Raw genomic sequence first — 24,640 nt, 5'->3', positions numbered from 1 at the left:
TTGATGGAATTCTTGTAAGATAGTGATTAATTTTAATATAAACATGCTATAGTTTGCACTAGACATATAAATTTTAGTAATAATTTAGTACATTTGAGTACAAGGGACTAAAAGTTTTATCTCTTGTGGAAATTATATGATGTCTATATTCAAATTATTCGTTGTCTTGCAAGGATTCCAGCAATGCAATTTATATTTAGCTAACTTTAAACTGTGCCATATTTTATGATAAAAACTTTTAAGCCTAAAACCACCTTCACCCTGGCTCTGAGGATGATCTGTTTTGACAGCCGCAGGTAAGGTTTGCTAAGGTCACCTATTATGTAATTATCAGTCATACAGGCTGTTGTTCCCGAGTCTGTTGCTCATTGGTGCTTTAGTTAGTCAGAAAATAAACCCGTTAAGTCAAGTTTAGTCACTTTTATTGGCCTCCAGAACCTAACCCTATTTTCCCCATTGATTACATGTAATTATACCGTGATTTAGTATATGGCGAACATCCTTGGACCCTATCTCGCTATACATCCTGATCGTGCTGTAATAATTGTATAACTTTTACCTTTTTAATACACAAACTGAGCGGGATACGACGTGGATGCTGTACACATGCGGCAGCGTGCCAGCCGAAGTTGTCGTACGGCATAGTTAGACATTACGACCAAACGTCTGGACTCGAAAATAATGTAAAATATTTTAATATAATATAATATAATGACAATGACAGTCGTAAGTACGGGTTGTCATAAGTCGCATATGTCGTAAGTCGAGGAGGGACTGTATAACAGTTGTCACCACAGAGGAAGGATGTGTGTCTACCTCTTGGGAATACCCACTTAAAACTCCAGCTCCCAAGCCCTGCCACTTCAAGCCACAGAGTGGTGAATGTCATGTACAGTAGGGTCGGGATATAATGCGACTTTATATCACGATTTTTTTATAACGCGGCTACCAAAATTATCGACATTTTCCTATATAGAGCAATAATTTTTTTTATTTTGTGAGGGAAATCGGGCAGGAAATAATTCTAATGTACCGCCATGGCAAACAAATGTGTTATTTGCTCACCAGAGGTGCCACCGTGGCTGCTCACCCACACCTTCATGCTTGCCCGCTCAGTCTTTGAGTGAGTGACGAGTCAGCAGCCGACTCTGCTGCAGATTTCGAATTTTAAGGTGAGTGTAAATGGGTTGCTAGTGACATGAAAAGGGAAGTGAGGATAATGGAAAACTTAATGTAAAAGATTTAATACTGTAACTAATATTTTTGGTTTGTTCGTTTATGCAGGTGTGGGATGTCAGGTGAGGATGGCAGTGTGGCGTCAGCTGCCGAGTCTGGTGTTGCCAGGATGGTGCATCAGCTGCCGAGTCTGGTGTTCCTGAGTCTGTTGTTCATTGGTGCTTTAGTTAGTAAGAAAATAAACTCGTTAAGTCAAATTTAGTCACTTTTATTGGCCTCCAGAACCTAACACAATTTTCCCCATTGCTTACATGTAATTATATATACAGTGGGATATGCTATAAAGAAAGTAATTGGTTCCAGAACCTCGTTCGTTATAGCATTCGTTCGTTATAGGATTAATCCGTTCCAGGCCCCCAAATACAACCACTTAACACTGAAAAAATTCTGTGGAAAATGTAAAAAATACGGTACTTTATCTTACCTTAGTGTTATTCAGCATGCAGGTACCCCTAAACACTGGCACAGCACTATCACTTCCACTGGGAGTCTTGGCTTTAAGGTCCTCAAACAATTGTTTAGCCTTCTCACAAATTATAGCTTCACTAATGTTACCACCTGCCATTTCTTTCTCCTTTATCCACACTAAGAGTAAATTTTCCATCTCTTCAATCACATTACAATTTGCTTTGCTAAGTCTAAAGATTCCCTTAGCCACTTGCACAGTTTTTAACTCCTCTTTATTCTTCAAAATCGTACATATAGTCGATTTAGCCATCCCATATTCATCACTAAGTTTCGCAATGCTACTTCCATTCTCACGTTTCTTTATAATTTCTTTCTTAGTTTCAAGGGTTATTAGCTTTCCCACTCGCTTTGGACGACTCATTGTTACAATTGTATACTTGTATAACAAAATAGTTATACAAATAACGCGAATTTCCACATCAAAAGACGAAATTTCAACAATAACAGTGGTGCACTGGCTACACAATGAAACAAAGATGGCGCCTGACGCTCTTGTTGTGGGTCGCGGTACAACAATATTCATGCGACAGGCGAAATAGTCCCGTATTCATCCGCGTTCGTTGTAGGAGTTGCGTTCGTTATAGCATTCTCAATTTTATAGGTAAAATCGTTCGTTATAGGAATATTCGTAGTAGGATCCGTTCGTTATAGCATACCCCACTGTATCGCGATTTAGTATATAGCGAACATCCTTGGACCCTATCTCACAATATATCCTGACCCTACTGGATATAGTGTAATAATAAGGAACCATGTGAAGGTGTTGGGAAGTTGTATGAACATGGAGTAAGTTGGTAGTGCATCACCGTTCACTCCCAGATGTGCGATAACTGCTAGAGGAGGTACAATGTCTCACCAACTTCTCCTACTCACCAATAACCACAGGTGGTGAGTTCAGTAATAATTATGTTATTTCCTATTGACTAACATGTATGTCTAACATTTCATAAGACTGGGACATTCATTTTGTGATTATCTTTTTCTAACCTACTAAAGTGATATCCCCGTTAGCCGGAACAATTGGTGCAGAGCACTTCCGGGAATGAGATATTTCCAGCTCACCAGATGACTTTCTCAAACCCTGAAAAATCCCCAATCCCCGGAAATATTTCCGGTTACTGGAAAAAATTTTTTCGAGTGTCTAAACTAAGCATCTTGCACACACAAACACTAGCCCACATCCTCATAATGTTTCTGTGTGCTGAGGAGTTTTCCAAGAGTCTAAACTAAAAATCTATACAGTAAAGCCTCCGATAACAACGGTTCGACCATCAACTTTTCATATTTAAAACCCTAGTTAATTTAGGACCCAATTCAATTTACGTCCTTACAGGTAGTTCTGCTATAACGCGATAATTGTGTTCTTGTAAAATATCGTGTTATAGAAAATCGCGTAATAGAAATAACAGGGCTTATGGAGAAAATAGGGTTAGGTGCAGATTACTCGAAATCGAAAAAATTTAGTAGTTAGCCTAACACAAAGGATAGCACAGTCTAAATAAATGTTACATTCATATCTAATAATGAAATCATACAGTAAATTTAACACTTTACCTTGAAAAAATATGAATGTAACTTGATGGGGGAGAAGGGTGATTTTGAGGTTGATAACATCAAGCTTCTCTTCAAGTGTTATATCCTTTCTTTTACGATAATCACCGGGAATTCTATCATCAGAATGCTTTTTGGAGATATTCTTCTTTACCATATTCACAGTCAATACCACAAAATTGGAGAAATAGTAAGCAAAAATCGCGTTATAGCAAACAAGCGATCGCGTTATACAAATATTGTTCCGAATTCATAAATCGCGTTAGAGCAAATTCGCGTTATCAAAACACGCGTTATAGCAGAACTCACTGTATTTCATTCGTATTCCCGACCAAAATATAATAAAAATAAAATAAAATTACATTTTCATATGAATAATAACTAAGTCCCAATATTATTAAAAAATATATACAGTAATACCCCGCTTTACGCGATTTCACTTTCCGCGATTTCATATTTACGTGGTACCTCGCCAGAACCGGACTTTCACTTTACGCGATGCATCCACCCATATACGCGCAGAGTGTCTGGCGCCACGCTATTTTTAGATTTGACCCTCCCGGCTTCTCCCGCTTGGGCAAGCCGCGCGGTAAGGTTGCGCAGTGGGTGTCTCTGTTGCGTTATCAGTGACGTCATATGACGTATCAGACTGTGATTGGGCCATGCATCCTTACCTCCCTCTGCTGCTAGCTGTGATTGGTTTAAAGTAATATGACGTGTCCACCCGCGGGAGGGAGGAAAGACGACGCTTGACCTAGCCGCGTCAGTTTCATCCCTCCAGGCCACACCGTGTAAATGTGCATCCATTGTTCTGTAAAATGGCTTCCGCCGGACCACCGCCCCCGGAGAGAAACCTTGCCTTACGTGGACCCAGCCGCCCTAAGCCAAAGATGATACGACGTTCCCTAAGCTACGAAGTGAAATAAAAGATCATTCAAGATTTGGAGAAAGGAACACGTCAAGCTGATCTCCCGCGCCAGCATGGAGTCAACGAATCTACAATTCGTACTATTAAGAAGGATGCAGCCAAGATCAAAGAACACATGAGAATCACAAAGTCTGCAGGTGCTTCAATGATCAAGTATTGCCAGAACAAAGTGCTGCTAAAGGTTGAAAATTTGCTGGTGAGTTACTTGATTCGTCAAGCGCGACGCAACATGACGATGGACACTGGACACGCGGTCCTTTCAAGAGTACGCCAGTGAACTGTACGCAGCAGTGTCACGTAAGATGGGAATTGCAGAGCCCAAACCCTTCAATGCTTCCTCTGGTTGGCTGCATAGGTTTAAGAAGAGGACCAAGATCACCAACATCAACATTGGTGGTGAAGAAGCGAGTGCTGACCGTGTGGCGGCTAGAGATTTTCCTCCGTTCTTACGTGAGGTTATGGAGGAAGGACAGTACACTGACGACCAGGTGTTCAACATGGACGAATCCGGTCTATTTTGCAAAAAGCTGCCTACCAAGACCTTCGTTGTCTAGTCTGCCAGCAAGATTCGGGGCCGGAATCTTCGTCACGCATGGAGGCATGTGTTGCATGGTATCCCAGGTGAGACGCGGAGTCAACCTGTGACTGGTAAGGTTCAGTCTGTTACAGTGGCATTGGACCTTGCCAGAGAAGCTGCGCACAGTATTACAGCTGAAGGCTTCTCCGAGACCACCAACGAAGACATCCTGGAGGTGATCAGAGATCCTGAAATGACTGCCAACGAGATGTTGGAAGATCACGTCAGTGAAAAGGGAGGTGGTGCGTCAACCCCAGAAGAACACAAGTTAACGCATAGTAATGTTAAGGGTACCATTGAGTGCGCAGAGAAACTAAAGCTCTTCCTCTCCAACGGTTGGTGCAGGCTATGGAGCCGTACATCAAGGTGTATCAAGACAACATCAACAGTAGCCGTCAAAAAAGCATTACCGAGTTCTTCGCCCGCAACCCACCACAGCCAGCCCGAGCCAGTGATAGTGACAGTGACAGTGAAGGTGACTTTGAGGGATTTGTCAGGGAGGCCCTGACAACTATGGCGGATAGTGATGGTGATTCACCTGAGGGCCAGTAATCTGCCCTCTGCCTCAGAACCAGCCTCCATCCCCGTATGCCGACCCATCTCTTCTACTACCGTAAGTGTTCCACCTAACCTTTATTTTTCCTAACCTAACCTCTTCTATATTAATTGTGTGTGCATACCATCATAAAGTTAAGATAATATTATTACTACAACATAGCTTTGTGTCGTCAAAAAGTGGAGTTTGGGGGTCGGGCCAGTCTCTATTGGAATTAATCCCATATGTTCTGTTGTTCACTTTACGCGGTGTTCACTTTCCGCGGTACCCTGTGGGTTCAATTGACCGCATAAATCAGGGTACTACTGTATATGTATATATATATATATATATATATATATATATATATATATATATATATATATATATATATATATATATATATATATATATATATATATATATATATATATACAGTATTACCCCGCCTAACGCGGTTTCACTTAACGCGTTTTATCATATACGCGGTGCCTCGCCAGAGCTGAATTTTCACTTAACACGGATTTTTTCCACATATACGCGGTGAGTGTCCGGCTCGAGACGCTATTTTTAGATTTGCCCCACCCGCCACCCTGCCTGACTGCCTGTTTTAGCTCATAAAATTCATACAAATTACCCGGCCAGAATATAATTTACATTGCTGGAATTCTTATAATTTGGTGATCATTTTGAATATAAACATCATATATTTTGCATTAGACATACAAATTTTAGATAAAATTTTTTCTCTGAGTAACTATGTTATCTTTTGTGCAAAATATATGACATTTATATTCAAAATATTCCTGGTCTTACAAGGAATCCAGCAATGTCAATTATATTATCCTAACTTTAGTTTGAGGTATTATTTATTACAAAAAAGTTAAGTATTCTGGTTTTCCCACACATCTCCTTGGGATGGTTGGTGGGGGGGGGGAGGGAGGGAGGGACCGACCGACCATCTGTTACCCTGTGAAGAATATTTTTTTTTTTTTATTAACTGAAGATATTTGTTTTAGCTCATAAAATTCATACAAATTACCCGGTCAGAATATAATTTACATTGCTGGAATTCTTATAATTTGATGATCATTTTGAATATAAACATCATATATTTTGCATTAGACATACAAATTTTAGATAAAATGTTTTCTGAGTAAATATGTTATCTTTTGGGCAAAATATATGACATTTATATTCAAAATATTCCTGGTCTTACAAGGAATCCAGCAATGTCAATTATATTATCCTAACTTTAATCTGAGGTATTATTTAATACAAAATGTTAAAATTTATTTTTTTCACCCCACATCTCTTGAAGGGAGGATTGGTGGGGGGTGGGGGGGAGGGTTGCGACTGACCGCGCGGTTGGAAGAGGGGGGAGGCAAGGTGGGGTACTTTGATTGACAGATAGTGTCGTGAAGATTATTTTTTGTTTTTATTAACTGAAGATATTTGTTTTAGCTCATAAAATTCATACAAATTACCCGGTCAGAATATAATTTACATTGCTGGAATTCTTATAATTTGGTGATCATTTTGAATATAAACATCATATATTTTGCATTAGACATACAAATTTTAGATAAAATTTTTTCTCTGGGTAACTATGTTATCTTTTATGCAAAATATATGACATTTATATTCAAAATATTCCTGGTCTTACAAGGAATCCAGCAATGTCAATTGTATTATCCTAACTTTAGTTTGAGGTATTATTTATTAAAATTTAGTGGTTTTCCCCAAAAAATTTCTCAGAGAGGGAAGAGCCGGCAGTGTAGTGTGAGAGGGGGAGGGAGTTGAGTCCATTATTTGAATGGACATTAACTTGGCGACTGTATTTCTCTTAAGTATTAATTGTGTGCATGTACCATCATAAAATTAAGATGTTATTTTACTACAACATAGTTATGTGTCTTCAAAAAGTGGAGTTTGGGGGTCGGGCCTGTTTCTATTGGAATTAATCCCATATGTTCTGTTGTTCACTTAACACGGATTTCACTTAACACGGGACCCTCTGGGTTCTATTGACCACGTTAAGTGGGGTACAACTGTGTATATATATATATATATATATATATATATATATATATATATATATATATATATATATATATATATATATATATATATATATATATATATATATATATATATATATATATATATACACACACAGACAGACCCCGACTTACGACTGCTACGACTTACGACCGTCGGGACTTACGACCGCCGCAGATTAAAAAAATAAATAAATAAATAAATAAATAAATTATTTTTTTTTCAAATGACACGCATTTTCTATACCGAAACGTTTCCAGTTAATGTAGGCTCCATGTATAATTAGAAAATTATGGGGGCCCCATGTGCATTCAGCTGACTACATTAAAGGTAAGTGTTCAGTCGCACTGTAACCATTCCTTATTATTTATTACTTTCACTGTACTGTATCCATTCACCATTATTCATTACTTTTACTGTACTGTATTTCATTGTAGATTTTTTATCTATGTCGGACTTACGACCATGTCAGACTTACGACCATGTCAGACTTACGACCTGGATTTGGGTCCCTAACCCCGTCGTAAGTCGGGGTCTAGCTGTATAGTGAAGTCTCTGGTGCACTCTAAGATTAAGAGAGAAAACGGAGGACTCAGGCGTCCTGATGTGAGAGAAAACAGACTCGTATGATGGGGGACCAAATAAGAAAAACATAGCTACATGTTTTGTGGACTACAGTATTAAGCGTACCCTTTTCATCACTTTGTAGTAAACCTAGCCATGCCTATGTGTGTTTTATGATATTTACCATAACATTATATATATATATATATATATATATATATATATATATATATATATATATATATATATATATATATATATATATATATATATATATATATATATATCTTGATAAAATCACACGGGAAAATGGAAACAACGGATTACCTTAGCTTTCGTCTTTATTCAAGACATCTTCAGAGGCAACTGGATTATATGGACAGAGCGAGGCTTAAATATACAGGGTGACCTAAAAACATGAGGTCAGGTCATAATGATGACATCCACTAATCCACACACCAACACACACGTAGAGGAGCTTAAGAGAAGGGTGATGACGTGACTAGACAGGTCAGGTCAGAAAAAAGGGACCCACAAAATAACTATCATACATCAAGATCAAAGGTTTTCAAAACATTTTTGACCTTGGGCCACTGACAAATAAATTTATGTAACATATTATCAGTTTTGAACTGACCATCACTAAGGTTTATTGATTTTAATTCCTTAATCAAACTAGCTTCAACCAGAAGTCTTTCTGTGACACAAGATGATTTGAATACTTCTAAGCTTTTTTCCCAAGCAATGGGGTGATTATTATTCCTAACATGAACGAACAAGGCACTGCTTTCAGATACAGTTCTGATATTATACTTATGTTGTTTGATTCTGATCTGCAGTGTTTTTCCTGTCTGACCTACATAATTACAATTACATTTGCTACATGGAATACAATAAACACTTCCATTTACATTCAAACTTGGGCTATTCCTTATTAACATATTGGTAATGGTTGAGTCATACTTGAAAACAACATTAATATTTAGAAGCTTGAGGGACCGAACTAACGGGACAAATTCATCACGATAGGGCAGAGTCAAAATATTCTTAAGTGTAGGAACTTGTCTGGTTTGAGAGGAATGAAAGGATTTTTTAGCCCTTTTAAAGCAACGATCAACAAACACAGAAGGGTACCCAAGTTTCTGTGCAATAGAACGAATGTGTTTAAATTCATCGTCAATAAATTCAGTCACAAATACGCAGACATCTTAGGAACATAGCAGAAAAAACTGACATTTTGGTAGACTCAAGGTGATTCGATAAAAAGTGAATGAAACTGTCTACCTGTGTGGGCTTTCTATATACCTTAAATTTATAGTTTTGGTCATTTCTCATGATAAGCATATCAAGAAATGGAAGGGAAGGTCACCCTGTATATTTAAGCCTCTCTCTGTCCATGTAATCCAGTTGCCTCTGAAGATGTCTTGAATAAAGACGAAAGCTAAGGTACTCCGTTGTTTCCATTTTCCCGTGTGATTTTATCAAGATATATATATATATATATATATATATATATATACATATACTTCATTTTTAGTCCATTTAACACGCGGACTTTGAACATATAATCAACGACCTCACCAGCAAGGAATCAAACCCTCGACCTACTGGGTGGGACTAGGGAACGCTTACCGGCTAGCCCACAAGGACATTAAAAGCAGTTCTAGATTCTGTTATATTTCACACAAAGCCTGTTCATCGAGCTGATGGCGCCGTGAACCTCATTGGGAAACTGCCCGTGCCTCGTATGTGGTGTCAGTAGCATTTTACCGAATCCAGCTGGTATGAAACGCGAGGTACATATATATACTTCATTTTTAGTCCATTTAACACGCGGACTTTGAACATATAATCAACGACCTCACCAGCAAGGAATCGAACCCTCGACCTACTGGGTGGGACTAGGGAACGCTTACCGGCTAGCCCACAAGGACACTAAAAGCAGTTCTAGACTCTGTTATATTTCACACAAAGCCTGTTCATCGAGCTGATGTTCAAAGTCCGCGTGTTCATGTAAAATATCGTGTTATAGAAAATCGCGTAATAGAAATAACAGGGCTTATGGAGAAAATAGGGTTAGGTGCAGATTACTCGAAATCGAAAAAATTTAGTAGTTAGCCTAATACAAAGGATAGCACAGTCTAAATAAATGTTACATTCATATGTAATAATGAAATCATACAGTAAATGTAACACTTTAGTTGATGGGGGAGAAGGGTGATTTTGAGGTTGATAAAATCGAGCTTCTCTTCAAGTGTTATATCCTTTCTTTTACGATCATCACCGGGAATTCTATCACCAGAACGCTTCTCGTTGATATTCTTTACTATATTCACAGTTAATACAGTGGGGTATGCTATAACGAACGAAACTCCTACAACGAACATTATTTAATTTTTTGTTTGTTTTTTTCTAATTTATTGTTTTTTATTACAAATATTAATGATATTCTTTATTTCAGGGGTTTAGATGCATATTTATGCACTTTTATACAATTTTTACAATTTTATATTATATTTTTCAGTGTTAAGTGGTTGTATTTGGGGGCCTGGAACGGATTAATCCTATAACGAACGAATGCTATAACAAACAAGGTTCTAGAACCAATTAGATTCGTTATAGCATACCCCACTGTACCACAAAATTGGAGAAATAGTAAGCAAAAATCGCGTTATAGCAAACAAGCGTTCGCGTTATAGAAATATCGTTCCTAATTCATAAATCGCGTTAGAGCAAATTCGCGTTATCAAAACACGCGTTATAGCAGAACTCAATGTAATGACGAAATGTTTTTACATGTGCGCACTTCCGTACGCACAGTCTTAACGAAAACAATGCCATCTCATTTCCTCGTATGTTTTATTATATTACATATTATAAATGAATTGTCTTGTTCATTTTGCACACTCAAACCAATCGAAATTCGAGTTTCCGCCGTCGAAATTTGAAATTGTGTAGTGGGGTTTTTTGTGTCCAATAAAAAACCTGGAATTAAAAATTCGCAAAATTTGAGAACCTACCGGTACTATACTGTACTTGGATGTCATGAACTTTGTTCATTCACTACCAGGCCTTCACTGGTGTCACAAGCCATTTTCAATCCTGCAATATTGCATTCAAACTTGAAGTAGTGCGATATGGCAAAGAACATGGAAACAGGGCAACACATAGAAACTTCGTACCACCACCTACTGAGAAGATGATTTGCCAGTGGAAGAAGCAGGAGGAAGAATTAAAAAAAAAGCGAATAAACAGAAGCATAATCTTCGTACAGTACCAGCAAAATGGCCTTGCTTAGAAGAAAACTTGAAAACATGGATATTAGACCAAAGAAACTTGGGTTTGGCCGTGACGACGAAGATGACCATTTTGGAAGCAAGAAGGTTTGCAGCAAACACAGGGGTGGATGACTTCAAAGGAACTGCTTGTTGGTGCTTTTGCTTCATGAAACGAAATGGCTTAAGTTTGCGAACAAGAACAAAGTTAGCTCAGAAAATGCCTGCAGATTACGAAAAGAAAATACAGTATTACCCCGCCTAACGCGGTTTCACTTAACGCGTTTTTTCATATACGCGGTGCCTCGCCAGAGCTGAACTTTCACTTAACACGGATTTTTTCCACATATACGCGGCGAGTGTCAGGTTCGAGACGCTATTTTTAGATTTGCCCCACCCGCCACCCTGCCTGACTGCCTGTTTTAGCTCATAAAATTCATACAAATTACCCGGCCAGAATATAATTTACATTGCTGGAATTCTTATAATTTGGTGATCATTTTGAATATAAACATCATATATTTTGCATTAGACATACAAATTTTAGATAAAATTTTTTCTCTGAGTAAATATGTTATCTTTTGTGCAAAATATATGACATTTATATTCAAAATATTCCTGGTCTTACAAGGAATCCAGCAATGTCAATTATATTATCCTAACTTTAGTTTGAGGTATTATTTATTACAAAAAAGTTAAGTATTCTGGTTTTCCCACACATCTCCTTGGGACGGTTGGTGGGGGGTGGGGGAGGGAGGGACCGACCGACCATCTGTTACCCTGTGAAGAATATTTTTTTTTTTATTAACTGAAGATATTTGTTTTAGCTCATAAAATTCATACAAATTACCCGGTCAGAATATAATTTACATTGCTGGAATTCTTATAATTTGGTGATCATTTTGAATATAAACATCATATAATTTGCATTAGACATACAAATTTTAGATAAAATGTTTTCTGAGTAAATATGTTATCTTTTGTGCAAAATATATGACATTTATATTCAAAATATTCCTGGTCTTACAAGGAATCCAGCAATGTCAATTATATTATCCTAACTTTAATCTGAGGTATTATTTAATACAAAATGTTAACATTTATTTTTTTCACCCAACATCTCTTGAAGGGAGGATTGGTGGGGGGTGGGGGGGAGGGTTGGGACTGACCGCGCGGTTGGAAGAGGGGGGGAGGCAAGGTGGGGTACTTTGATTGACAGATAGTGTCGTGAAGAATATTTTTTTTTTATTAACTGAAGATATTTGTTTTAGCTCATAAAATTCATACAAATTACCCAGCCAGAATATAATTTACATTGCTGGAATTCTTACAATTTGATGATCATTTTGAATACAAACATCATAGATTTTGCATTAGACATACAAATTTTAGATATAATGTTTACTCTGAGTAAATATGTTATCTTTTGTGCAAAATATATGACATTTATATTCAAAATATTCCTGGTCTTACAAGGAATCCAGCAATGTCAATTGTATTATCCTAACTTTAGTTTGAGGTATTATTTATTAAAATTTAGTAGTTTTCCCCCAAAAATTTCTCAGAGAGGGAAGAGCCAGCAGTGTAGTGTGAGAAGAGGGGGAGGGAGTCGAGTCCATTATTTGAATGGACATTAACTTGGCGACTGTATTTCTCTATTTCTCTTAAGTATTAATTGTGTGCACATACCATCATAAAATTAAGATGTTATTTTTACTACAACATAGTTATGTGTCTTCAAAAAGTGGAGTTTGGGGGTCGGGCCGGTTTCTATTGGAATTAATCCCATATGTTCTGTTGTTCACTTAACGCGGATTTCACTTAACGCGGGACCCTCTGGGTTCTATTGACCGCGTTAAGTGGGGTACAACTGTATTAGATTTCCATAAATTTATTATTAATGTTAGAAAACAGAGTTGTCCTGAACTCAGTCAAATTGGGAATATGGACTTTTGATGTGCCATCAAATGAAAGTGTAAATGTAAAAGGGATGAAATCGGTGATTGTTAAAACCACTGGACACGAAAAGACTCACTACACGGTAGTTTTAGCTTGCTGTGCTGACGGGACCAAAATACCACCTCTGTTAATTTTCAAGAGAAAAACATTACCGAAGAAAAAACTGCCAAATGGAATTCATGTTATTGTACAACCCAAAGGATGGATGGATGGAGAAGGTGTCAAGGTATGGTTGGATAAAGTGTGGTCCAAGCATTCTGGTGCCCTGCTACGAAAGAATTCACTGCTAGTATGGGATCAGTTTAGTGCTCACAGGACTGAAAACACCAAAAGGCTAGCAAAGGGGCTCAACACACAGCTGGCAGTAATTCCTGGTGGCCTGACTTCCCAGTTGCAGCCGCTAGATGTCAGCATTAATAAGCCCTTTAAGAATAACATGAGGGAGCAATGGAATAAATCGATGACAGAGTGGAATCATTATATGACGCCGACTGGAAGGATGAAACGTCCATCAATATCTGAAGTGTGTGAATGGGTGCTGAAGTCATGGTGTGATATCAAAACTAAAGTTATCCTTAAGTCTTTCAAAAAATGTGGTATCAGTAATGCTATGGATGGCACTGAAGACAACTTGTTGTACAAGACTGACAGTAGTGATGATGATTCAGAGCCTGGTGATGAATCCAACAGTGACGAGTTCTCAGGATTTGAAGATAAATAAAATACTTTTGACTGTTTTACTGGACATGATATTTAGAGATTTACAGTTTATTGTGATTTTTATTGTTTACTTACCAAAAATTTAATTCAACTAATTTTTACCGATTTCTTTTTTACTTTTAATTTTTTGTTTTTAAATAAAGATTTTTTTATTATTTAGACATTGATATACATGTTTACATTTGCTTGCCTTCTACTGTTGGAAAATATTTCCCATCGTTGTCGTACCGACAAAAATGAGAGAAAGAATGTAAACACTACAGCCCCTATGATGTGGAGGTGACCAGGTGTATAAAATGAGCGCTGTATTAAGGATTTCACCTTCTTATACAGATTTTTTTTTTTAAATTGATGAAAATGACGACTGATAAGCAGTTCTATGTGATGATATTCAAAGAGGTGTGTATACTTGTGCCAAAAGGGCTGCATATCAAGCAACGGTTTCACTGGTGTTAGTTGGTAAATATAAAAAGGTTTTTTCATAGAATTACATTTCCAAAATCAGGGTGCGTATTCTACGATGCAGCGTCTTCCAAGCCGACAAATATGGCAAGCTGTATATATGGTCACATTTCAACCAGTCGTGTTAGCGATAACAGCCCATGCGAGAACCATGTAAAATGAGACCCCAGTGTACAAGAAAACCAGGAGAACAGTTAGTGTGAGTACAAAACTAGAAGTTTTAAGGCAGTATGATGTTGGTAAAAAGTTTTGCAACAGATCATAATCCCATATATGAAAAACTGATCCACTTATCACTGCTTCATTAGAAGTGACAATGTTCAAGAATGAGTTTATGATGACAAGATAGGACCCCATGTACAGTACAGTACTATGAGTAAAGACATCATCCAACAGGTGATCACCTGTAGGTTACTTAAGAAAAGGATATATTTAGTATAAGTATGGCACATCAGCTGAAGAATCTCCACCCCACATTATTTAACCTAAAGATTAACTACAATAATGCAAACATAACTTAACCTCCTTCCCCAAATAGTGTTAGACTAGTTATCTTTAGGTGAAATAGGGTGGGGTGGAGATCACTCAGGTATTCAGGTACAGTAAACCTGTGTAATACTGTCCCTAAACAACACTGATACAATCAAAATAAAATCTGTAATACTGTACCTGAAGAATATTGATATGAACAAAACAAAATTTATATAATACTGTACCTGAACAACATTGGTACGATCAAGACAGTCAATACAGTTGATTCTGAAGACACCATTTTGATGACAAATGATCCCTTCTTTGTCAACCCAGCAGTACAACATCTTTCCTATTATGTCCTCAATGCTCTCTATCAACACTGAAACATTCTCGTATCTCATTCCACGGCTGAAAGGTTTTAAAAGCTGTTAATACATTTCAGTTTTGTACAGTATATCTACTGCTCTATAAAATCAAACTTTTACTAAACTCAAACTAATGCCTTTGTAAACTATTTTCAACATCTCTTCTTTTCCATATTCAAATTTAATGAAAAACATTGTTCCTACAAATACAGTATAAGCTTCTCTCACCATCATTTAATTTCACAAACTTTACACATCCTGAATTTATCATAAAACCCCACAAGGATATCTACCACAAATGGCCTACTGAAGTTAATTTCAACAACTATCACATCTATGCATAACACTCTTGGGGTTTTTGTACACAAAATTGCATCTGATATAAATTATCACTTTTGGGTTTTCATACACAAATTTGTGAGTGAAGTAAAAAATTTAAATAAAATAATATTGTTTGCATGAGCGCTAGATACACAAGATGCACATTTGGCAGCGTTGGCGTGATCTGGCAACTATAGACTGGCCTCCAAGGATAGGTTACCACACCAGTCTCTCTCTGTATTTCAGTGATGCAGGACATAACACTGAACCACAATTCCCGCGCATTTCCTCATGGCTTGTGCTGGTTTCTTGTTCATCACAGTGATTCCATTTATTCATTTCGTGTAGTGAGAGTTTTGAACCATGCCTCATGATGCTGGTGATGGCACATGGTAGTAGTGTGGTGCCTCCTGATGCATTCTATTTGCCTTTACGTACAGAAATAACTATTTTATAGTGATTGCTCATAAAAAACTGTTTGTAAACAATTTATTTACCATGCTAATGCAACAAATCCCACCTTTTTATCTCAAATAACAAGCTTGCTATGACTCATATATACAATTATCTCCCATGTGCTGCAGTCAAGTGCAGGCCAGATCTTGAGCATCTCGTGGGAGAGCACCTACCCATAACCAAGAGTGTTAATATAAGGTGTCCACACAAATGTCAAGAAATTTCCATTACACATGCATATAAAATCAATAAATATGCCATGTATAATAACCATGTACTGTAAAATCTCTGTTAGCCGGAATCCCTCAAACCCGGAACTCTCCGATAGCCAGAATTGAAATTTGCTTAGAAAATCATCCAAAGCCGGAAATTAAAAAAATTTCCGGCATTGGGTCACAATTTTCTGATGTTCAAAATCAAGAGCATTTTCTGAAAATGTCTTGAATAAATATGAAAGCTAAAATATTTTTTGGGGGGACCTGACCTGATTCAATGTCAGGTGGAAGTAGGGTGGGGGATTAGTGGTCTCGTATATCTGACCTTCTGATGGAATGTCAGGTCACCCTTTCTTGGCCGGGGGGATTAGTGGGTCTCATGGCCTGAAGATGTCTTGAAAAAACACGAAACCTAAAGTATTTTTAGGGAGATTGTGATAAGTTTAAGTGAGCAAAGTTGTACCCCTTCAACATTACATTACATTATATTTTAAAATATGGAGTGAGAAAGGAGAAATGTGTGGGTGATTAGAGAGGAGTGGAAAGGAGTGGTAACATACACCAGTGTTGCCAAGCGATAAGCTCCTCAACAGTTGATCTTTTAATTCCCCTCCATGCTGTCACACAACAAGACCCTCACTGGATGCTTGTTGTCTTAATTCCCGTGTGTGTGTGTGTGTGTGTGTGTGTGTGTGTGTGTGTGTGTCATAACACTTGGATGAGAACCACACACGAAGGTGGCAATACTTTCGAGTTTGCCCGACTGCATACTGAGGCAGACAAGCTGCCGCCCCTCCCACACTAGATGTAGCCCTCCACATGTGCAACAACTGTGAACAACACTGCCGGTCCCATATCGGCCTCTTTAGTCACCTCAGAACTCACCAATGAAGGTGACATCCTTTATAACTCATATCATTGTATCATAGCTGGATGATGAGTGTGTTTGTGTGATGTTGTCGTATTAATTAATGAATAATAAACAATATTGTATTGTTAATGACAGTACAGTGAACCCTCTAAGATCCGAACTAAAAGGAGGGACCACCTGTCCGGATTTTCCGGCAAATAATAAATGATATAAGAAACACCAAAAATACAGTACAAATGTAGTGATAAACAAATTACCGTATATAAACCATGCATTTACCTATGATAACATAATAAGAAACATTGTATCATTACTAGAATGAATGAAATAATATTACCACAAACAACAATTGTCAAATCTGTTTATGTTTCCCACCTCCTCAGGCACCTGTGTCCAAGCAGCTGACGGGTTAAGCAGCGCCCACGGGCCTAAAATGTTCTTTGTTTTGGTTTGGGAATGTTTCTTAGGGAAACTTCTAGGAGGCTTCTTAGCCCAGCACCCTCAAATTTTTGTCCGGATCTTCCGAAACCAGGATTTCCGGGGTCCGGATCTTCAAGGGTTTACTGTAAAGTAGTTTCATGAATAGTAGTGACGATTGTAGTATGCTACTACAGGTTGTACCTCTCTAGTCCGGCATTCTGTGGTCCGTAAACTCCCGTGGTCCGGAACGATTTTAGTTTGCCCAAAAGGTAGATAGGCAGCTTTTTTTCTTTTTTCTTTTTCTTTTTTTAAACTTATCTGAATTATTATTATTATTATTATTATTACAGGAGTATTAAGTTTTTGCCCCTCAGGCCCCAATGTGGGTCAGTGACCTATGCCCGGGTGGGCTAATCCCCGTAAAAAAAAACAACAACAACAATGCCACGGGAAATTAAGGTTTGTTTACATCCGGCAGTTCGGCTGCTCTCTCTCTCTCTCTGCTTGTCTATACAGAGTACAACATTTAACCCTTCAATATATATTAGCAGTGAATAAGTGTTGCTTTCATATTCTTATGTAGAGTAATGACGATATGTTTTCACATGTGCGCATTTACATACGCGCAGTCTCATTTTTTTTTACCATTAATGGTTAGCTACTTATATTGTTCCATTTATTAACATTAAATAACATTACTTCAAACAACCATACAGTGGTCCCTCGGTTAACGAGCACAATCCGTTCCAGCAGGTTGCTCGTTAACCGAAAAACTCGTTAACCGAAACCATTGTTTCAATGGGTTTTTGGGTAGTTGGGTCCAACTCACCGAAAATTGCCTAAATTCAACAAAAAAGGAAGAAAAGTACACTTACTTTCAGGTAGAAGGCTCCTGGATGATGATGATGATGATGATGGGAATTAGAATGGGGGTGGAGGAGAAGGAAGAAGAGAAGGCATTGGGGTGAAAGAGAAATCACCCCATGGTGCCATTTCACCAATAAAATTTTAGCTCTCTTGGTGTAATTCAAGATTATTTTCTTTAAATCAACACTGCACTGCATTATATATTGTCAATATGTAAAATATATTTCAAAATGACCAATAATTTGCTTGGAAACACAGAAAAAAAGCGTTTAGTTGAAGAGAGTCTCAAGCAAGATGTTACCTCCACTGAAAACAGAGAGAGACTAACGCCTGTCTGGTGTGTTAACAGGCTGGATGGCACGCCAGAAACTAGTTTCTTTACCTTCAATTATGTTCAATAATTGTTAAAATGACTAAAAAATTTAATATTAAACTTTTAAAATTTGTGAATAGTATAAACTTCTTGATATTTACTAAAATAGTAAGGAATTTAAGCCCTAAAACCGATTACTGTATTGGCGGACTAATACTACAGCTGGTGGACCGCCAAATGCAAGTGAAAACATGTTGAAGTCGGCTCGTAAAAAACTCGTTAATCGAGGGATTGCTCGTTAACCGAAGTTAAGAATCTTATGGAAGGTAAATCGTTAACCGAAATCTCGTTAACCGAGGCGCTCGTTAACCGAGGGACCACTGTATTATTTTTTTTTACATTATTTTACTACATCTACAATCAGGGTCTTATTTTCTTCAGTTTTGTATGTAGAACCAATCAGTCACTGGTTTTGTAAGTTTTAACAAAAACAATACCGGCAGCCGTCTCGTCTCCTCGTGTGTTTTAATATTCCACGTATTATTAACAAATTGTATTGTTCATTTTGCACACACAAATATTAATTGAATAAAAACAAATTCAGAAACATTAATTAAAATACAGTGAACCCTCACTTTACGCGGTAAATTGAACCCACGGAGGCCCGCGTAAAGCAAGAAACGCGTAAAGTGAACAACATAACATATGGGATTAAATGAAATAGAGACCGGCTGACCCCCAAACTCCACTTTTTCCGACACAATACCTATGTTCTAGTAAAAATAACATCTTAATTTTATGATGGTACATGCACACAATTAATACTTAAGAGAAATAGAGAAATACAGTCGCCAAGTTAATGTCCATTCAAATAATGGACTCAACTCCCTCCCCCTCTTCTCACACTACACTGCTGGCTCTTCCCTCTCTGAGAAATGTTTGGGGGAAAACCACTAGATTTTAAGGTATAGTAATAAATAATACCTCAAACTAAAGTTAGGATAATATAATTGACATTGCTGGATTCCGTTGTAAGACCAGGAATATTTTGAATATAAATATCATATTTTGCACAAAAGATAACATATTTACTCAGAGTAAACAAAATACTTAAAGTAGATCTAAAATTTGTATGTCTAATGCAAAATCTATGATGTTTATATTCAAAATGATCATCAAATTGTAAGAATTCCAGCAATGTAAATTATATTCTGGCCCGGTAATTTGTATGAATTTTATGAGCTAAAACAAATATCTTCAATAAATAAACAAAATATACTTACCGAAATACTATCTGTCAATCAAAATACCTCCCTCCCCCCTCTTCCCACCTGCTCCCTGGGTCCCTCCCTCCCTCCCTACCCCTCACCCCCACCTTCCCTCCCTACCAGAGAAATGATTGGGTTATAACAGTATATTTACATTTTTAGTAATAAATAATACCTCAGACTAAAGTTAGGATAATATAATTGACATTGCTGGATTCCTTGCAAGACCAGGAATTTTTGAATATACACGTCATAAATTTTGCACAAAAGATAACATATTTGCTCTGAGTAAACAAAATACTTGCATTAGATCTAAAATTTGTATGTCTAATGCAAAATCTATGATGCTTATATTCAAAATGATCATCAAATTGTAAGAATTCCAGCAATGTAAATTATATTCTGGCCGGATAATTTGTATGAATTTTATGAGCTAAATAAAAAAATTATACTTCACCGGCGTATATGAGTAGATGCGCCGCGTAAAGTGGGAATTCCGGTTCTGGCAGGGTACCGCGTAAATGTAGAAATGCTTAAAGTGAAACGGCGTAAAGCGAGGGTTCACTGTACATATGAACAGTAAATAAGTGTTGCTTTTATATTCTTATATAGAGTAATGACGATATGTTTTCACATGTGCGCACTTACAAACGATATCTCTCTTTTTTCTTTACCACTATCGTTACCTACTTATTTTGTTCCATTTATTAAAATTAAATAACATTACTTAAAAGAACCAAATTAATTTTACTACAGTACAGCTACAACCAGGGTCTTATTTTCTTCAGTTTTATATGTAGAACCAGTCAGTCACTGGTTGTTAATTAACAAAACAATGCTGTCTCATTTCCTCGGGTTTTATTATTCTACGTATTATTAATGAATTGTACTGCTCATTTTGCACACATAAACATTAATTCAATCAAAAAGACTTTCAGTAATAAAAAATAATGAAACCTTTGTACATAAGAGAAATGACGCTGTTTACACCATTGTGCACGTCATCTGAATGTTGGTGGGCCGTTCAAACCCGTCGAAATTTGAGTTTCCGCTGTCAAAATTTTTAATTTTTTTTTTGTGTGTTCAAATAGAAAACGTTGAATTAAAAACTCGCGAAATTTGAGAAGCTACTGTACGACATTTAACGCTTCAATATGTCTTCAAAGAGACCATGAAGCAGAGAAAGTGGTGCTAGTGCTTCCAAGCTTAAGCACAAGTCACTATCTATCCAGGAAAAGGGTGAATTTCCATGGTCCTGCACTGGTCAGGTCCCGAGGTTGCCGGACTAGAGAGGTACAACCTGTATTCATTAAACGACTGTCATTAACGATACAATACCTGTACTGCTTATTTATTATTCATCAATTAATACCCCAACACCGCCCACACACTCCCAATACAAGAATTAAGACAGCAAGCATCGGGAGTGAGGGTCTCATTGTATGACAAATTTGTGCGTGATTAACTGATGCATGCGTATATAAGCACGTATTTATATTGAGTTTTATCAGTTATTAAAATTATTTGGGATATATCCAGCTGTAGACACTGTAGTTCATTATATATTGTGCTGTGTTTGGTGTCAATTGTTTCTGTTTGCTTAATGTTTGGTACAAAACAAAGAAATAATGAAAATAATTGATTTAAAACCGAATTTAATCTTTGACTTCGACCTTTTATGATAAATATTTAAAATTTTCTAACATCCTCTCTGAAGTGCTCATGCCTTGAAATGATTTAAATATTGATAGTCCAGTTAATTAACATTATTTTAGATAATAACAGATCTGCTTAACAATTGTGAACATATTTAGTTTGAACAAATAAACAGCTACATGAACATTTTCTATGAATCAATCGGCTATTTTTATAGAAGAGGGGCGTGGTTTACGAGCCAGGTTAGCGTGGAAAGGGTATACAGTACGAGTAACTTATTACACCCTAAGGGCAGACAAGCCTAGTTACAAGACCATGCGGTCAGACACTACTGTATTTCTCTGCTTGGAAGATGCTGCATCGTGAAAGATGCACCCTAATTTTGGAAATGTAATTCTAGGAAAAAAAATTTTATACATACTAACCGACACCAGTGAAACCGTTGCTTGATATACAGCCTTTTAGGCAAAAGTACACACACCTCTTTGAATAACATCACTTATAACTGCTTATCAGTCGCCATTTTCATCAATTAAAAAAAAAATCTGTATAAGAAGGTGAAATCCTTAATACAGCACTCACTTTATACACCTGGTCACCATTCAAAGAATGGCCTCAACTCCCTCCCCCTCTTCTCACACTACACTCACTGGCTCTTCCCTCTGAGAAATTTTGAGGGGAAAACCACTAAATTTTAATAAATAATAACTCAAACTAAAGTTAGGATAATGCAATTGACATTGCTGGATTCCTTGTAAGACCAGGAATATTTTGAATATAAATGTCATATATTTTGCAGAAAAGATAACATATCTACTCAGAGTAAACATTACCTGTATATCTAAAATTTGAATGTCTAATGCAAAATCTATGATGTTTATATTCAAAATGATCATCAAATTGTAAGAATTCCAGCAATGTAAATTATATTCTGACCGGGTAATTTGTATGAATTTTATGAGCTAAAAGAAATATCTTCAGTTAATAAAAAAAAAAATATTCTTCACACGGTAACAGATGGTCGGTCGGTCCCTCCCTCCCCCCCACCCCCCACCAACCCTCCCTACCAGATGTGTGGGAAAACCAGAATATTTACCTTTTTAGTAATAAATAATACCTCAAACTAAAGTTAGGATAATATAATTGACATTGCTGGATTCCTTGTAAGACCAGGAATATTTTGAATACAAATGTCATATATTTTGCACAAAAAATAACATATTTACTCAGAGTAAACATTATATCTAAAATTTGTATGTCTAATGCGAAATCTATGATGTTTATATTCAAAATGATCATCAAATTGTAAGAATTCCAGCAATGTAAATTATATTCTGGCCGGGTAATTTGTATGAATTTTATGAGCTAAAACAGGCAGGCAGGCAGGCAGTCAGGCAGGGTGGCGGGTGGGGCGAATCTAAAAATAGCATCTCGAGCCGGACACTCTGCGCGTATACGTGGAAAAAACCCGAGTTAAGTGAAAGTTCGGCTTTGGCGAGGCACCGCGTATACGTGAAATCGTGCTAAGCGAAACCGTGTTAAGCGGGGTATTACTGTATATACATTTAGTGGGTCTAAATGGTCGTAAAATGGGAAACTTGGGGTTGGGTCGTGGGTGCCTGGAACCAATTAGAATGAATCCCATAGGTTCTGTATTTTCATTATCGCGTTTTTCGTTATCACGCACTCGGCGGGGTCCCAATTAGGCACGATAACCAAGGGATGACTGTACTGTACTGTATATACTTGTGACACTGGCCAATTGCTTCTGGTGTTGTGGTACAGGGGTACCAAGTTACAGCACTACGATCCCGCTTCCTCTATCAAGGAATAAACAATTGAAATTGAAATTGAAAAAAAAAACATTCAAATAATGGGACGTAGCGAACCTAAATGGCCCTAGAGAGGGCACAGTCACGTTTGAGTCACGTATGCATCGCGTATTCTTATAGATTGTGCTGCCAGGCATATTATGATACAGTACAGTAACTATATATCCATAATATGTTTTGATAGATATAAGAAATGCCTATGTTACTGTTTTTGTTTTTTGTCTATTGTAGTGTACAGTACATTACTTTTAATTTGATTTCCTTACTTACGAAATAAAAAGTTTACAGTGGTCCCTCGGTTAACAATGGACCTACGTGCAAACCTGTACTGTACATGTACTAAATGATTACGGTACTAAAATTGTTGTCTATTGCAAATATAGATTGTTTATACAGGTATTCAAATAAATCACTATCTTACAAGAATCTCAGCAATGTAAGTTATGTTCACCCAGGTCGTTTGGGTGGCTAATTATGAGAAGAGCTTACCGTATATCTCGGCTTATAAGACGGAATTTGAACATTAAAAAAATCTGCCCAAAGTTAGGGGGTCGTCTTAATCACCAGGTATAAAATTCTTACCTCTTAAATATTGTGGTTTAGTGTGTCAAGAGTGGTGATGGAAACATCGTAAGCCACTCACAAGGTCCTACCACTAATTATTTTATACTGAAACTTACGTTTGGCAAGCTGGATTCAAATTAAGATTACCAGTATAATAAAATAATAAAAATGTATTATAAACCTGTCTAACATACCGTAAAAGAACATTATACCCCTGTGATAAACACAGCTATCATCACACACACCCCTCCCCATGCCCCCCATTTGCCAGTGAGGAGAGAAGAAAGGGAAAGTGACAGCGAAATTGGGCTATTTTTAGCCGTGGAGGTGGTCAGTAATGCATATCGGTATATTTACTGATAATAATACTTATCTCCTATAAATAAATAATTTAAAATTTATTTTTTTACAAGGAATATTCAGTAAATGACTGTGTTAATTCTTGTAACTACCGACAGTTAAATACAGACGCTTAAGTGACGTCACTAGTGTTTACACTACACCAGCTGGTAACATTTGATGCCATTACTTGAAGTGAATTGGCAGTATTTTAAGTAACTAGCCATAAATAAATACAAAAATTTAAAAAAAAGATCAAAAGTGAGAAAAAATATACTGTATGTATGTTGTGTTGTCAAAGTAAGAGGAACAATTGAAACTGCAATTGTGTGTACATGAGGCA

The 24,640-nt window shown here is 37.0% G+C and overlaps 1 protein-coding gene across 1 annotated transcript in view; it reads right to left on the bottom strand.

The window, feature by feature from the left end:
- The window catches only part of LOC121862630 (phosphatidylinositide phosphatase SAC2-like), a 192,007-nt gene that overhangs the window by 124,633 nt on the left and 42,734 nt on the right, over positions 1-24,640 (bottom strand). The window contains 1 exon segment of the mRNA XM_042360948.1: positions 15,053-15,218. Within this exon segment, the coding sequence (XP_042216882.1) occupies positions 15,053-15,218 (166 nt within the window).

This window comes from Homarus americanus, unplaced genomic scaffold, assembly GCF_018991925.1.
Source record: "Homarus americanus isolate GMGI-L3 unplaced genomic scaffold, GMGI_Hamer_2.0 scaffold31037, whole genome shotgun sequence".
Taxonomy (NCBI): Eukaryota; Metazoa; Arthropoda; class Malacostraca; order Decapoda; family Nephropidae; genus Homarus; species Homarus americanus.
The sequence above is the reverse complement of the archived record's forward strand: the minus strand, read 5'-3'. Positions and strand labels throughout refer to the sequence as shown.